A 15359-nucleotide genomic window follows, 5' to 3' on the forward strand; every position below is an offset into this window, starting at 1 on the left:
TTCTCCTACCAGAAACATTATCCAACTATAGCAGAGAAACTGCTGGAGCTATTACAATCAATAAATGTAACTTTACGTGTCTCAGTGAAGGTTAACCCTAGAAAAGGCCCGGGGGGGTACCAGGGAGGCTACCGAACTTCAGGATGTGACCCAGGAGGAGTCTGGGCAAAACAGGTCTTCGTGTCATCCCAGCCAACGCAAAACCATGTGACAAGCCTTGCTAACGACTGAATGCACAGGGAATGGAGCTGCGGGACAAGGTGTTGGGGCGGCAGACGAGGCTTCGTGCTGGGGAGTTCGGGCTCGGCGAGACGGAGACGCAGCGTCAAGTGGGGCATCCCTGCAGGGAAATTCCAGGTCTAATAATTAAAGTTACCAGAAGGTAATAGATACTATATCCGGTTTCCGAACGTGGCTCTCTCAGTAACGAGAAGGAATGCGGTGGGAGACAGGTGTCAGCGTCCCTAAGCTCTGTCTACGTAGACGCTTTAAGTCGGACTCCCACTGACTCACTGCAGAAGTCACTAACTTTGTGGACAAAACAACCCCTCAAGTCGTTTTTAAAGGAATATACTTGGCTCAACTTCTTAAAAAAGTTTTTCTTTTTTTTGGTGTGTGTGTGTGTGTGTGTGTGTGTGTGATTATTCCTGTGGTGAGGGAATGGAGGAAATCCAAAGAGAAGAAAGAATATTCAGCGCGTTTGCCTTCCCTGCCTCAGGGTCAACCTTGAGGTGGCGCTCAGTAAGTTAGGTCTTCTGCAAAAATAAAACCTGAATCCTCCTGTCTTCCCCCTAGGCTGTGCCTGTGACACAAGGTGAGGAGCGGGTCGCCGAGGTCAGGTCCTCTCACGGACACGCGTGGCAGCGCGACACACCGAGTTCGGGCGCCTGGGGTTCTGGTCAGTGCTCACCGGGCAACCGGGTCCGGGGGGGGCGGGGGGGGAGAGGCCCGGGTGGGTGAGGGGAGGCCGGGCTGGAGAAGGGCTTGCGGGGCGCCGCGCCGAGGAGCACATTGGCCTGTGAGAACTGTCCGTCTGGACCGCGTTACTAAGGGCATCGCTGGCTTGGCGGAGGGACCGGTGACGGCCGGAAGACGCGCTGACGCCCGACTCCCAGGACGCTGTCCCGAGACTGCGGCCGCCGCTCCTCCTGAGGCGCCGCCCCGGCCTTCCCGCGCGAGGCCGGAAGCGACTTTCCAGCGCCCCGGCGCGCAGAGCAAGATGGCGGCGCTCTCTCCGAGGCGACTGTGCCGAGTTCGTTCTAGTTGGACCCCTTCCCTATGCGCCAGGGACTCCCGACTCGCATCGCCGACCCTGCTTTTCTCAGCAGAACACGCTCATGTCTCAGTTCCACCCAGCGGAGCTGGAGTCCACGCACGGCGGCGCCCAAGAGCGCCGAGCCGCACCGACTAGCACTGACAGGGCAGACCGGCGCGGAGGAAACGTGGGTGCCCAGCCGCGGCCCCGCCTCCCGGAGAGCGCGGGGCGGGGCGAAAGGTCAGGAAGGCGTCGTGTGCGGGAGGCGTATTTCCGCTTCCGCCCGGCCCCGTCGCGTTTTGGTTGGACGGGCTTGTTGTGGGGAGGGAGGGGGGAGATTGTTTGCGGTGGAGGAGCTTAGTGTGCGGGAAGGTAAACTGAGGTAAGGTTCTGTGTCGGGGGGCCCGGGCGTGTGGGAGTCCTGGGGGCAGGCTGTTCAGGACTGAGGGAGGGTGCGGGGTCATCCCCGCGTTTGCAGAGAGAGGTGGGGCGGGGCTGGGGTTAAGGAGTGGATTGCGACGCCCGGGTGGGGGGTGGAGCCCGGGCGGGCGTAGGGAAGGTAGGGGCTCGCGGGGAAGTGCGGAAGGCGCGGCCGGGGCGCGGGCGGTCCCGAAGGGCTGAGGAGAGTGGTTGCGGCGGGGTCTGGTGGACGCGTGGCGGCCGGGAGCGCGGGGCTCGGAGGCCGAGGGGCAGGAAGGGGCCGCCGGCCCGCGTGCGTCCTCATGCTGCCCGTGCGCTGGGCCTTGCTGTCCGTGCAGCTCTCCGGAGACCGTCGTCCGCAGCTTCGGGGGCCAGCCCTATCTCTCCAGCCGCCACCACAGCCTGGAGGCGCCTGCCTCCGCCCTCCCGAATGGTGCTACTCCTCGCAGGCCTCGGCCCGGGATCCACGCCCCCTCTACCCCCTGCCTTGGAGCCGGAGCCCCGGGTCCCTCCTGCCGGACGCCCCGTGACGGGGACGGAGGACCTCTACCGCAGACCGGGCTGCAGCTCCAGGAGCCCCGCCGACCTCGTGAATCTTGGCCTCTAACCCAGCGTCAGGTCATACTTGTGCCCCTTCTCCCGCCGTTTGAGAAGAGAAGCCCTCCTCCTCGCTGGCCGGAGCCCAGGAAGCCCCACGCTGGGGCCCTGGTCCCAAAATGTCAGTCCTCTCTTGTGCATAGGACTGTGCCCCCTCCCCATCAGCATGGCTGAGTTCAGGCCGGCTCCGGGGGGGCGGGAGACCCCGCAGGGGGAGCTTCGGGCTGAGGTTGTAGAGAATGAAGGCCCTCGGAGCCCGGTCTCGGAGGAGCCCCCAAGAAGCGGGAGCGGCAGCACTGAGGCCAAGCTGTCTCCCAGAGAAGAGGAGGAACTGGATCCTCGAATTCAGGTGAGAATAGCAAGAGGGGGACACCTGGGTGGCTCAGCAGCTATTCGTCTTCCTTTGGCCCAGGGCGTGATCCTGGAGTCCTGGGATCGAGTCCCACATCGGGCTCCGGAGTCCCGGGATCAAGTCCTGCATCAGGCTCCTTACATGGAGCCTGCTTCTCCCTCTGCCTGTGTCTCTGCCTCTCTCTCCCTGTGTCTCTCATGAATAAATAAAATCTTAAAAAAAAAAAAAAAAAGACCAAGAGGGAGGGAGACACACAGGGAGCCCAGATTCCGGTTTTCCTGAAGAGCTGTGGGATCAGCGAAGAGTTAGACTTTCTCTCTGTCTGGTGGGCAGGAGCAGGAAGGAAAACCAGCCTGGCGGTGATCATGGCAGCAGTGTAGATCGTGATGCCATGGAGAGAGCCGCCTGCCCCACGCCTGCGCTGTGTTTCTCAAGGCTTCGCAGACAAGTGAAGCAGCAAATTAGCATCAGATGCAGGGCCTCGTTTAGGTCAGTGGAGAGTAGAACTGTCTGTTGTTCTCCTTTCCAAGTAAGGGGCTGTTGGCTGAGAGGTGCCATATGAGAGGATGGGATTTGGAGATTGGGAGGTAGTAGGGAACCTTCCCTTCCTTCTCTCCTCGTCGGTGCCTTCCAGGGATGCACACGTTTCACATCTTGTAAGGACTCAACAGATTGAGGCCTGTAAGGAAATCCCATGTGTTTAGGGAGTTGACCAGCCATGGCCAGTTCTTAATAATACAAGTTCCCAGGTCTGAGGGTGCTGCTTGTATCCAATGAGTGGGAAAGCTGATTTATTATTGCCTTGGAGTATTTACAGGCTAGTAGTTGGTAGGATGGGCAGATCTTGGAAGGCGGCCTCAGAGCAGTGGGTGAGGAGGACAAGCACCATGCGGGTGAGATGCACGGTTGGCCAAGGTGGAGTTTTACTGTTTCCGGGCATTGACTGGGAAAGTTGCTTGGGCAGGTGAGGGCAGGAAGTTGTTGTATGTTGGGGGCTGAGTCTGCCAGAAGGTCTGGCAGTGTCTCCAAGATTCTGACGTTGCGGTGATGCACATAACATCTCTAGGTGAGCAGGAGCATCTCAGGGCTTGCATTCCTGGCCTTCTCTGCCAGCCAACCTTTATTAGATCGGTTCTGTGAGTCAAGAGGAGATCAGGTCTGGTCCGAGTATCCTCTCCACCCTCTTGGTGGAGCTTCCCTGGATGTTGAGGTGGGGGAACTGTGTCCATGCTTATATTGGAGCTGCAGTAAGCCATTCGTTTACTGGCGTGGGTCAGTTTATTTCTTCCACGTGTCATGGGTGTTGCATTGAAAACAGCTGAGTGTCTTCTGCTAATTCCATGGATTTGGATTTGTTATCTACTGAGGAAATAAGTTGTAGTGAAAAAACGCGGTTGGGCTGACATTGAAGCAACCTCCAGCTCCATTGTTGGTGATTTCCATGCAAGTTATGTAATCTCTGAGTTTCACCTTCATCTATAAAATGAGGGGTTGGTCTTGCTGATTTGTGAGCACAACTCCTTGCTGTACTTTGACATAGTCTTATAGTTCTTTCCTATCACAGCTCTTTGGCTTAGCTCTTGGTAAAAGTTTGTAGGTGGTGCTTGGGGAAAGAGTCCCGTATCTGTTCTGTGGTGTGGAGGGCTGTGTGATGCACTTCATACATCTCTTTCCAGTGTTCCTTAGTCTCCTCCAGGTGAGAATCTACCATGGGTGGTTTCTTTGCTCAATCTCTCCTGCTCCTGTGTGTTTTTCCAGTGCCCACACAGGCAAAGGCCATAGTGTGAAGAGTCACACTCTCATGTTGCGTTGTTTGGTAAAGTAGCTGTGAGCCACGTATGGCTACTTAAGTAAAATCAATTAAAAACTAAAAAATTAAAATGCAGTTTTCCAGCTGCTGTTCGTATTGCAGAAGTAGAACACCTCCATCATCATAGTTCTATTGGATGAGCTCTGTGAGGGTCACAGAGTACCAAGCAGGCATAAGATTTGCCTTGAATCCAGGGAGTTTGCAGTGTTATTGGAATGAGAAGAACAAGCAAACCATAGTCACTCTTGTTAAACCAGGAGGCACATTGTGGAGCAGAGTGGGTTATGTAGGGAGGAAGGTCTTGTAGAGGCTTCCCCCTTTGATGGCACACTTGTGGCTGGGCCAGTGCTCTGCCCTTATCAGGGCCTCTGTGTCGTCTTGCCATGTGAGAGAGGTAGCCCGATGTGAGGGGCACCTCTCACAGAGAAAGCTAGTAGGATTCAGCCCTTCTGTGTTTTGGCTCCTCTAGATAAGGAGGAGATGGAGGCATGTGTCATTTGAGCTCCCTGTTGGTGTTGATGATGCATGAGACCATAGTATCCTGATAACTGTGTTTCAGTGCTTTAAAGGGATTTTCAGTATATTTTGTGGGTCTCCGCCAACAGATCCATCATAATCCACCAGCAAGTTTTAAAAACACCCATTCCAGGGAACCCTGGGTGGCGCAGCGGTTTAGTGCCCGCCTTTGGCCCAGGGCGCGATCCTGGAGATCCGGGATCGAATCCCACGTCGGGCTCCCAGTGCATGGAGCCTGCTTCTTCCTCTGCCTATGTCTCTGCCTCTCTCTCTCTCTCTGTGTGACTATCATAAATAAATAAAATTAAAAAAAAATAAATAAAAACACCCATTCCTGAGCCATGCTCAGACATGCGAATTCTGGTCTCCGTGGGGTGAGAAGTGGTTCTAACATGCAGCCCACATGTCTTCACTGAGCCAAGGGTATCCCAAAGGCCAGGGACTGTGTTCAGGTATTTTCTGGAACTCCGAAAAATGGTTGCCCCTAAGGCAAGGCTTGTACTCAATAGGGAAAGGGGGTTTCTTGGCAGGCAATTCATGTCCCTGTTTTCTGGTAGGATGCCTCTGGAAGTTGGTTGGAGGCCAGCTCTAGGCCTACCTGGAGTTTGCTGTCCCCCAGGGAAGGCCATGTCTTAGTCTCCATGTCTTGACCTCAGTATAGTAGTTCTCTGAGGCCTTCAGGCTGGTCTTCAGCTTTCTGACAGGGTCCCAGTGGAGGGAAGAAATGAAGGAGGGTGGTGCTAGGATGGTCCTGGGTCTCCTGCCCTGTGACTTTCTCAGTTCCCTTTGTGATGGGCACATTCATTCTCAGGTGAGTGGATATAGTGCCTTACCTTCTCCCTAGACTCTTCAGAGTGACTTTGCAACCTCTTTGTCCTCATCTGAAGTATCAGTTTAGTTCTCACAGGACAGTCATATTTTCCTTATTCTCAATTCTTGGGCCGTGCATCACCCTGGCCCTGCATCACCATCGGCTTATGTGTTTTAATGGCCTGCACAAGGTGGGCAGGAGCATCTGTCCGCTGAGCACCCATGCCTTTGACTCAGTGGCCTGGCATCTTTGGAATGTGCCCGGTGTGCCCTGGGAAGGTCACCCTCCTTGCTGGTTGCGGGCTCACTGATGGATGATGTATGCTGACTCAGACTTCATCATATTCAAATTCCGTTTCATCCGGGTGCCAGGAGTCCCTGGTAGAGCAGGCCAAATGGAATGTATTGCCAACTTCCCAACACAGAGTCCTGAGTGCTCGTTGACTCCCACTCAGCCTTGTCCTGGGTTTGTCCCAGCCTGATTGTTCACCCTGCCCTCTAGCCTATTCTCTTTCCCAGTATCCTGGTCATGTTAGAAAGAGCTTTGTAGCTTTGTGATCAAAAGATTTTTTTAGGGGGAATCCCTGGGTGGCTCAGTGGTTTGGCCCCTGCCTTCGGCTCAGGGCATGATCCTGGAGACCGGGATCAAGTCCCACATTGGGTTCCCTGTGTGGGGCCTCTCCCTCTGCCTGTGTCTCTGACTCTCTCTCTGTGTCTTTCATGAATAAATAAATAAAATCTTTTTTTTTTTTTTTTTTTTTAAGATTATTTTAATTGCTGGAAGTGCTGTGTGGATGCAAGGTCCCTTATAGAAAGAAGTACCTGCTCCTGCCCTTAGCTGATATCTGGAGCCGTTCACATCCTTTTTCCTGTGGGGAGACTTACGTAGAGCCGTCAGCTCCTGTGATGATCTTGCTAGGATCTGGGAGCACTTTGGGCTGTGGAACTGAGTGGGATCCAGTCTTGAACCTTGGTTTGCCTATGGCAGTGTTGCAGGATGGCCTTTAGTGACCTCCTCTTCTCTAGAATCAGTGTATTGCCTCCTAAGGGGCATGTCCTCTTTCTACCAGGACTGTGGTTTTTCTAGGTGATTGTACTCCTGTCTTCTCTGAGGCATCCATCCAAGGATATGCTTAGTCCTAGGATGGTGGTCACAATAGCAGGAAAGCTGGATTCCACATCAGGTCCTAAATCTAGTTTCAATTCTGCCCCTAACTCGCCACTTCATTGTTTCTTATCTAGCAAATTTGAATGAGCTGAGAAAGAATGTTCTTACAGGAGCTGCTGAAAGTACTGTTACTTCCCCTCCCAGATAGTCTGAAACCCACCACAGGCTTCATCAAGCTGGAGGAGACTAGGTCCACAGTGGGAGAGGTGGTCTCTTATCCTGACAAGAATTCCCTTTTTTGAGGACCCTTGAAGAATTCCATCAACTGAAGGTGATGTCCTAGGTAGGGAGGCACTGTGAAAATCTGAGCTCTGTGTGTCAGGTGGGCAGGCTCTGCCCCTGGGCCTCTTCTGAGGTCCTGTGAACTGTGTCACTTTTTATGGTTCCACAGTGTTTTATTGTGATGAACTGGGATTGTGCTTAATGAAATTGCTTATGTGCACCAACTCCTAGACCCACAGTGTCCAGTATGGGAGCCACATGCCACTGGCCAAGTTGAGATGTGTCCTAAGGGTCAAACACATGAAGATTTCAAAGGCATAGGTTAAAAGGAATGTAAAATTCTTTTATGATTTATGTTGATAAACATGTTAAAATTATAATATTTTGGATATAGTGGATTAAATGGAATGTATCGTTAATAATGTAATCTGTTTGCTTTTGCCTTTTTTTAAATGGTTGCCAAAAACTAAAAGTTCAATATGAGGCTCACAGTTTTGTTGGACGGTTCTGCTCTGTAAACTTTAGAGCCAAATTTATGGTCTTCTTTGGGACAGGGGCTGCATTGTTGTAGGTGTGCATATTTTCATACCCTTGTTCCTGATTCTGTTACATGTTTCTTTCTTTCACTAACATTTGGCCATATAACTTGGCTTCCTGTATTCTTACTTGCTGACTCAAATTTTTTAGGACTTGAGGACAGGTATACAAATAAAAAGACTAAAAGAAAATCATATACTGGGTTGTTAGAAGGGCCAAATGAAGTGTGGGAGCCAGTAATGGCAGCATCACTCACTGCCAAGTGCAGGTCGTGTCTGGGTTATGGGCAGCAGGCAGACACAGGCCGGTTCCACTACCCTGTCCAGGGGCTGTAAGGCTCCTGGGAGAGCATCCCAGAGCTGAGTGTCAGGTATTTCATTCCTCAGGAGTGTCCTTGGCATGGTGGGCTCATGAATTTTCCCTTAGGTTCTCCTTCCCTGCCACAGAATCTGTTGTGTGAAGACCTGGGGTCTCTGTCCATCTACTGCCCAAGCAGGCCTAGAAGCCCTTGAGCCATGTGATCTTCTCCCATCTTGACCTGAATTGTCTACCACACCCTCGTGATTCTGCTGCATCCTGCATTTGTCTGGCATTTGCCCTGTCCTCTCCTACCTGGCATACTGCAGACAGCCTCCACTTTTGTCCCTCAGCCCTTGTAAACTTCCCACATATTGCTCAGATCCGCCTTCCTAAGCCACAGACAAGGTGGTGCCAGGCTCTGAGGGGCTCCCCCTGCCATTGGGGAAAAGTTATGGTATCCTTTCTCTGTGCCCCAGCCTTACTGGCTTCTCACCTGACAAGCTGCCTATCCCAGGCACCTGCTCTCCTGATTCCTAGTCCCCTCCTCACTGGTGCTTTTCTATGTATCCATCAAAGCCCAGCCCAGGAGCAAGTACTGTGGGTGTCCTGAGCTGGCTTTTTCTGCCCAGGTAGGTGACCCTGCTGCCCCCACCATGCCTACCTCTTACAGCTGCTTGCAGTGCTGAGAACTTATTGCTTACTTACTAGGCCATGAGCTCCTACCTCTTTGTTTTCTGAATTCTGGGATCTCAGGTGTGCTGAGCTGTGAAGTGTATGTAGAAAACGTGATGGCCACGTGGTAGTACTGTTAGAAACACAGACTAGCTCTAAGGAGACTCCTCCTGGCTGGAATATGAAGAGAAGGTGGCACTGTCTGATGAAGAGAGGGCAGATTGCTGCCACTGAGCGTGTTTCATTCCCTGAATATTGATTTACTCATTGTTAAAATGGGGGTTTAACAACCTGATGCAGAGGTGGAGTTGGGAGGATTACAGGAGACTATGTTATTAGGTCTCCTACCAGGAGCCATCCACAGAACCTCCTGCATCTCTTCCGTTCTCTAGTCAGGTGGACCTTCCCTCTGTGGGCTGTGCTCCCACTCCACGTTGCTCACATGAGGCTACTTTCTACTGCTCTCATTTTTCGCCCCTCTCTGTGGCAGGAAGAGCTAGAGCATCTGAACCAGGCCAGCGAGGAGATCAACCAGGTGGAGCTGCAGTTGGATGTGAGTGTTATTCCTTTTCTTCACCCCCTTGAGCTGGTCTCTGGAGGTGTCTCCTTCTCTCCCTGTTCAATATGGTGGCAGGGGAAGGGGCATGTATGAAAAACAAGAGGGGCTGGGACCTACACCTATGCCTTCCCTCTGCTCACGTCCCTCTCCCTTTGCCAGGAGGCCAGGACCACCTATCGGAGGATCCTCCAGGAGTCAGCAAGAAAGCTCAACACGCAGGGCTCCCACTTGGGGAGCTGCATTGAGAAGGCTCGGCCTTACTATGAGGCTCGGCGGCTTGCTAAGGAGGTATGGCCAGCTGACATGCATTCCAGGAGGGCCACATGCAGAGCCTGGCCCTGGACTCTTCTATCTCTGTATGAATTGTGTGAGACAAAACACTTTCTCCTTTCTTTTTTCTCTTCTGTCTCTTCCTTTTGGTTCATGTTTCTTTTCTTTGCCCACCCCTCCATTCCTTTACCCCTTTCCTTCCCTTTTTTTTTAAAACATAAATAATATGTGTTCATTATTGGAAGACTGTAATGTAACTATAAATATGAAGCAAGAAGAAAATCAAAATCACCCCAAATCCTACCATGTACATGTTTCATGTTTTTTGTACATAGGATTTGTTTTTTTTTTAAATAATAAATTTATTTTTTTATTGGTGTTCAGTTTGCCAACATACAGAATAACACCCAGTGCTCATCCCGTCAGGTGCCCCCCTCACTGCCCATCACCCACTCACCCCCACCCCCCGCCCTCCTCCCCTTCTACCACCCCTAGTTCGTTTCCCAGAGTTAGGAGTCTTTATGTTCTGTTTCCCTTTCTGATATTTCCCACACATTTCTTCTCCCTTCCCTTATATTCCCTTTCATTATTATTTATTTTTCCCAAATGAATGAGAACATACAATGTTTGTCCTTCTCCAATTGACTTACTTCACTCAGCATAATACCCTCCAGTTCCATCCACGTTGAAGCAAATGGTGGGTATTTGTCATTTCTAATGGCTGAGTAATATTCCATTGTATACATAAACCACATCTTCTTTATCCATCATAGGATTTGTTTTAACCAAATATGGTAAGGTGACAGACACAGAGAGAGCTGCCCTGAAAGGAGACTGTATTACTTAAAATTCCCAAGAAGGAAAGGCATACCACACCATGTAGGGCCACGTGGCGAGGCACCTGGGTCAGTGAGGAGCCAGAAGAACTGAGAGGGAAGCTTGGCTCAGAGCCTTTATTGTGCTTACCATGGGAAGGAGTGGGTAAGGCACTTTGAGTTACCTCAAAGGTAACTTTGAGCAAATTTGGAATTAGCTTGAATATTTGTGAGCTCTGGGTGAGGGGTGGTCTCTATATTTTGGTACCTGGCCCTGGAGTAATGTAGAGCAGGTGTGAGAAATACTGGTGTGGTGTGAGAGTTAGATAAAGGGAGTGGTGGGGATTTGGATTGGTTGGTTTGCATTTGAAAAGTGTGCTCATAGAGGAGTTTACTATCTCTGGGACTTAGCCCAGGAGGGTCATGAGGCCCCCAAGATGTCAAAGCATTGTAAAATACAGAGATTACAATTAATACAGCACAGATAGCCTCTTAGTTTTTTTGTATGTATTTTGCCAAAATGAGATGACATGTGCTATTTTTATTTTTTAATTATGACATAATTCTGTGTTGATAAGTATACATCCTTGCTGTCAATTTTTTTTTTTTAATTTATTTATTCATGAGAGACACAGGCAGAGGGAGAAGCAGGATCCATGCAGGGACCCCAATGTGGGACTTGATCCTAGGACTCCAGGATCGCGCCCTGAGCCAAAGGCAGATGCTCAACCTCTGAGCCACCCAGGCGTCCCACCTTGCTGTCATTTTTAAGAATTGCTTAGTATTTCCTTATTATTACTTTGTTGTTCATTCTGTAACTGAAAAGTTAAAGTTTCCAGTTTTTTGTTTTGTTTTGTTTTGTTTTGTAAGCATGACTGATGAATATTGTTGAGCACTTGTCTTACTTCCGTCAGCTTACCTGCTGAATTGGAATTGATGATCTCAGGGGTGTACTTTCTGTAAGATTTGGTCTGTGTCACTAACCACCTTGCAGCTGAAGTGGTGTGGATTTTTCTTTTTTCCCCTTAGGGCAAAAGGCCAGTGGCCTTTGTAAGTGCTGATTTCACACGCTCTTACCCTCTAGCAGCAGCATTTTCCAATCTTTATTTCTACATTTACTTCTTTTAAGTCATATCCTTACAAAATATTCTTTATAGAATGCTACTTATTTGATATTTATCCTTAGCGCAGTTTGGGAAGCGAAGCTGATGTTGCACTGGCCTTCCTCCTTATCTTGTCCTCATCCAAGATGGGTCTCCATGGGCAGGTGGAGCTCCTTGGGGCTCCCCATCCTGAATAGCCCTCTCTTCCCAGGCCCAGCAAGAGACCCAGAAGGCAGCGCTGAGGTATGAGCGGGCCGTGAGCATGCACAATGCTGCCCGGGAGATGGTTTTTGTGGCTGAGCAGGGTGTCATGGCAGACAAGAACCGGCTGGACCCCACATGGCAGGAGATGCTCAATCACGCCACCTGTAAGGTGAGCCAGTCAGTGCCAACAGGTTCTGCTACTTCCTTTGCTGTGCTTTCATCCCATCATCTTCCTTCCTCCTTCCTCCTTCCTCCTTTCTTCCTCACTCCAACCTTTCCTCAGCTTTGATTCTGTTTCAAGCAAAATCTCTTCCTTCCTCTCTGCCCTGTTTGGCCTCTGTTAGTATACTTTGATTTTTTAAGTGTAATTTGTGTATTGTTTCTCAGCTATTCAAAGGAGAGTAGAGAGTGGGAGGATCCCTGGCATCAGCTCCAGTCTGCCACCTTCACCTTGTAAAGAAGTTAGTCCATTGAAGTTGTTACAACAAAATAACATAGACTGTGTGGTTTAAGAAACAGTTTATTTCTTACAGTTTTGCAGGTTAGGAAGTCCAAGCTCAGGTGCAGGCAGATTTGGGTGTCTGGTGAGGGCCTGGTTCCTGGTTTCTAGATAGCAGGTGGTCTTTTCACTGAGTCCTCATGAGATGGAAGGGGTAAGTGGGAACTCTCTAAGACCTCTTTTATGAGGGTGCTAATCCCATTTAGAGACCTGATCACCTCTCAGAGGGTCCACTTCCAATGCCATCACTTTAGGGGTTAGGATTTCAACATACGAATTTTGGAGGGATACAAACATTTAGTCTCTAGCAACAGATGTCACCTCTTGAAGGATGGTCATTTTTTTTTTTTTGTTTTTTTGTTTTTTTTAAGATTTTATTTATTTATTCATAGAGACACAGCTAGAGAGAGAGAGGCAGAGACACAGGCAGAGGGAGAAGCAGGCACCATGCAGGGAGCCTGATGCGGGACTCGATCCCCGGTCTCCAGGATCACGCCCTGGGCTGCAGGCGGCGCTAAACTGCTGCGCCACCTGGGCTGCCCCAGGATGGTCATGTCTTAAGAGATAAGAGCGTGGGTCCTAGATCAGTGATGTATATGTTCTCTGCCTCATCTGGGCCAGGTGAATGAAGCAGAGGAGGAGCGGCTTCGTGGTGAGCGGGAGCATCAGCGGGTGACTCGGCTGTGCCAGCAGGCTGAAGCTCGGGTCCAGGCCTTGCAGAAGACGCTCCGGCGGGCCATTGGCAAGAGCCGCCCCTACTTTGAACTCAAGGCCCAGTTCAGCCAGATTCTGGAGGTAGGGGAGGGGGAGTGGGAGTGGGAAGGTATGTGAACAGGCAGGAAGGGGGCAGGCATAGAGAGTGAGGGCTGTTAGAGGGGATGCTGGTGCCTCTTTGGGCCATCTCAGAGACCAGTGTGGTGGGACAGGTAGGCAGTACATGTGCTTAGAATGACCCATAGGAGTGGGAGTGCAGCTTGGGGAATAGGTGCTGGCAGAGAATGGAGTTGAAAGGAGGCAAATGAGGAAAATTGGGAATTGGGAAACCAGGGAGATTGGGGATAAGGAACTGGCCAGATAGGGAAAGGGAACAGTGGGACGAGGAGGGGTGGGTGGGATTGAAGACCTGGGTAGAAGGCTTAGGCGAGGAGCAGGGCAGGATTGCTGGGGAAGAGGAGGAGTGGACAGGGGCTGGCTGGGGGTGTAGCGCTGTAGGTATGTGTTGAGTGGGGAGCTGCCCGTGGGTCTGGAAAAGGAGAGACAGGTAGAGTGCTAGTGGGGCTGAAGCGACTCAGCTCCAGAAACACGGAGAGTTGCCCCCTGGGTCACCTCACTCTGTTCCTCACTCTGCAGGAGCACAAGGCCAAGGTGACAGAGCTGGAGCAGCAGGTGGCCCAGGCCAAGACTCGCTATTCAGTTGCCCTGCGCAACCTGGAGCAGATCAGCGAGCAGATTCATGCACGACGCCGGGGCCAGTCCCCTCATGCCCCAGGCCAGCGGCGATCCTCCCCTGTGGGGGCAGAGGCTGGGCCTGATGGTGGGGAGGATGGGGACAGTGGGATCATGGAGGGGGCTGAAGGCGGGGGCCTGGAAGAGGGCAGCAGCCTGGGGCCTGGTCCTGCCCCTGACACAGACACGCTCAGCCTGCTGAGCCTGCGCACCGTGGCCTCAGACCTGCAGAAGTGTGACTCTGTGGAGCACCTGCGGGGCCTCTCTGACCACACCAGTCTGGATGGCCAGGAGCTGGGTCCCCGCAGTGGGGGACGCTGGGGTAGTGATGGTGGGAGCCGTGGGGGCCGCCATCAGCGCAGCATCAGCCTGTAGTCCATGCTCAGGGTGGCTTGTTCCTCTTCACCACCGCTGACCCATGAGGACCAGACAGGCTCCAAGCTCCCTCTCCTCAGGTTCTTGCTTCCCTTGGAGAGGTCAGGTTGGCTCTTGTCTCTGGTGGGTTTCTCCCCGTCCTCGCCTTTCCAGGTCCCTCCTTGCAGGTGGCAGCTCTCTTTGCCTTATCCTTTCAGAAGGCTTTTCTCTGGCTCTCACATTTGCCCTCTCCCTGCTGGCTCCTCATGGTCTGATGCCCTTTGCTGCCCCCTTTCTGCCTTCCTTCCCTCTGTCTGGTTTTCCCCTCAGGGAACTTGGTCTGGAAGGCACAGGGAATCCCATCAGAGAAGGTGGGTGTGGGACCTGAGTCCTGGCAGCTTGGCCCCCTAGCTTGAGGAAGTAGACACGTGTCCCTTCCACTTCCCCATCTCCCGAGGGAGTCTAAGGATGCTGCAGAGGCCTCTGTCCCAGCCTGTCCATGTGGAACCTGTAAAATGCACTGTAGGACTGTGCCTCTGGAAAACACTACCCATTCCTTCAGTGCCCCTTCGTCATGACCCAAGCCACTTTGCTATGTGTGCCGCAGAGCAGGACTTGAAGGGTACCAGTGTCAGAGAAGGTGAAACCCGACCCCCTGTCAACATGGGAGGACACCACCAACTCCACTAGGCTCCCATGTGCATGGTGTTTTCCCCAGCTGGGCTGGGTCATTAACATTGCTGAGGTGCTAGTAAGTCTCTAACAGGGTCCGTGTTGGGGGGTAGATGTGGAATGAGGTCCAGATGGTGGAGGCCCTTGCCTTTCCTGCTGCAGAGTTGGGTTTACTTTTTCTGGGTATAGGATGTTGAGCTGAATCTCAGCATCCTCCTGCAGGGTGGAGTTAGGGAATTTGGTGCTCAGCTGCTGTCCCTCTCTCTTCCCCAAACCAAACAATACCTACTCCAGGATCCCTTGCAGGAGATGCTCAAGTTTGGCTGCAGAGCCTTCTCTGATGCAGGGAGGGGTTGCCCTGGGGTGAGGGAACCCACCCTCCATGGGGAGCAGCTCTGGGTGTTTGGTAGTGTTCCAGGCTCTATGGGGAAGCCACACCTGGATCTGGGTTCCTTGGGAGAACTGGTCCTTTCTCCTTTCCCACCCTAAGAGGTCTGAGAGCTGGACTCTAGGCAGGACAGCTGGTGCCTAGGCCTTTGTGCTGCTGCCATCACCTGGGAGGAGTGGGCTTTCATATGGAGGGTGTCTCCCTTTGCTAAGATGGTCACTATGAGAACCACTGGGTTTGAGGTGGCCATGGGTAGAGGGAGGAGAGGGAGGGAAACATGGGCATGCGTGTGTGCATGTGCTGGGGGTATGTGTGTGTGAGAGAGTGAGTGTGAGAGAAGAGGGTATGCCCCTGATTTTATTTAAATAAAATAGTTTATGTAACAGTTAA

At 51.9% G+C, this 15359-nt stretch overlaps 1 protein-coding gene across 3 annotated transcripts; it reads left to right on the forward strand.

Annotated features, from left to right (window-relative positions):
- The first annotated feature begins 1211 nt into the window (after window positions 1–1211).
- SH3BP5L (SH3 binding domain protein 5 like) lies at window positions 1212–15359 on the forward strand. 3 transcript variants are annotated; one of them, XM_077849979.1, is made up of 7 exons: window positions 1212–1495; window positions 2014–2621; window positions 9150–9212; window positions 9378–9506; window positions 11618–11779; window positions 12731–12904; window positions 13460–15359. In XM_077849979.1, the coding sequence occupies exons 2-7, from the start codon at window positions 2439–2441 to the stop codon at window positions 13928–13930; spliced, it is 1182 nt and encodes a 393-aa protein (XP_077706105.1). In that variant the 5' UTR covers window positions 1212–1495; window positions 2014–2438; the 3' UTR covers window positions 13931–15359. The 3 variants fall into 3 exon arrangements, with proteins under 3 accessions (XP_077706105.1, XP_077706104.1, XP_077706106.1); XM_077849978.1 differs by lacking the exon at window positions 1212–1495 and adding an exon at window positions 1496–1637; XM_077849980.1 differs by lacking the exon at window positions 1212–1495 and adding an exon at window positions 1793–1814.

This window comes from Canis aureus, chromosome 15 (assembly GCF_053574225.1).
Source record: "Canis aureus isolate CA01 chromosome 15, VMU_Caureus_v.1.0, whole genome shotgun sequence".
NCBI lineage: Eukaryota > Metazoa > Chordata > Mammalia > Carnivora > Canidae > Canis > Canis aureus.

What these genes read in the sequence shown, in the direction of transcription:
- SH3BP5L (XM_077849979.1), top strand. Translation starts at nt 2,439, where the DNA reads ATGGCTGAGTTCAGGCCGGCTCCGGGGGGGCGGGAGACCCCGCAGGGG. An exon ending in CTCGGCGGCTTGCTAAGGAG is followed by an intron (nt 9,507 to 11,617) that starts GTATGGCCAGCT and finishes CTCTCTTCCCAG; the next exon opens with GCCCAGCAAGAGACCCAGAA. An exon ending in TCAATCACGCCACCTGTAAG is followed by an intron (nt 11,780 to 12,730) that starts GTGAGCCAGTCA and finishes CATCTGGGCCAG; the next exon opens with GTGAATGAAGCAGAGGAGGA.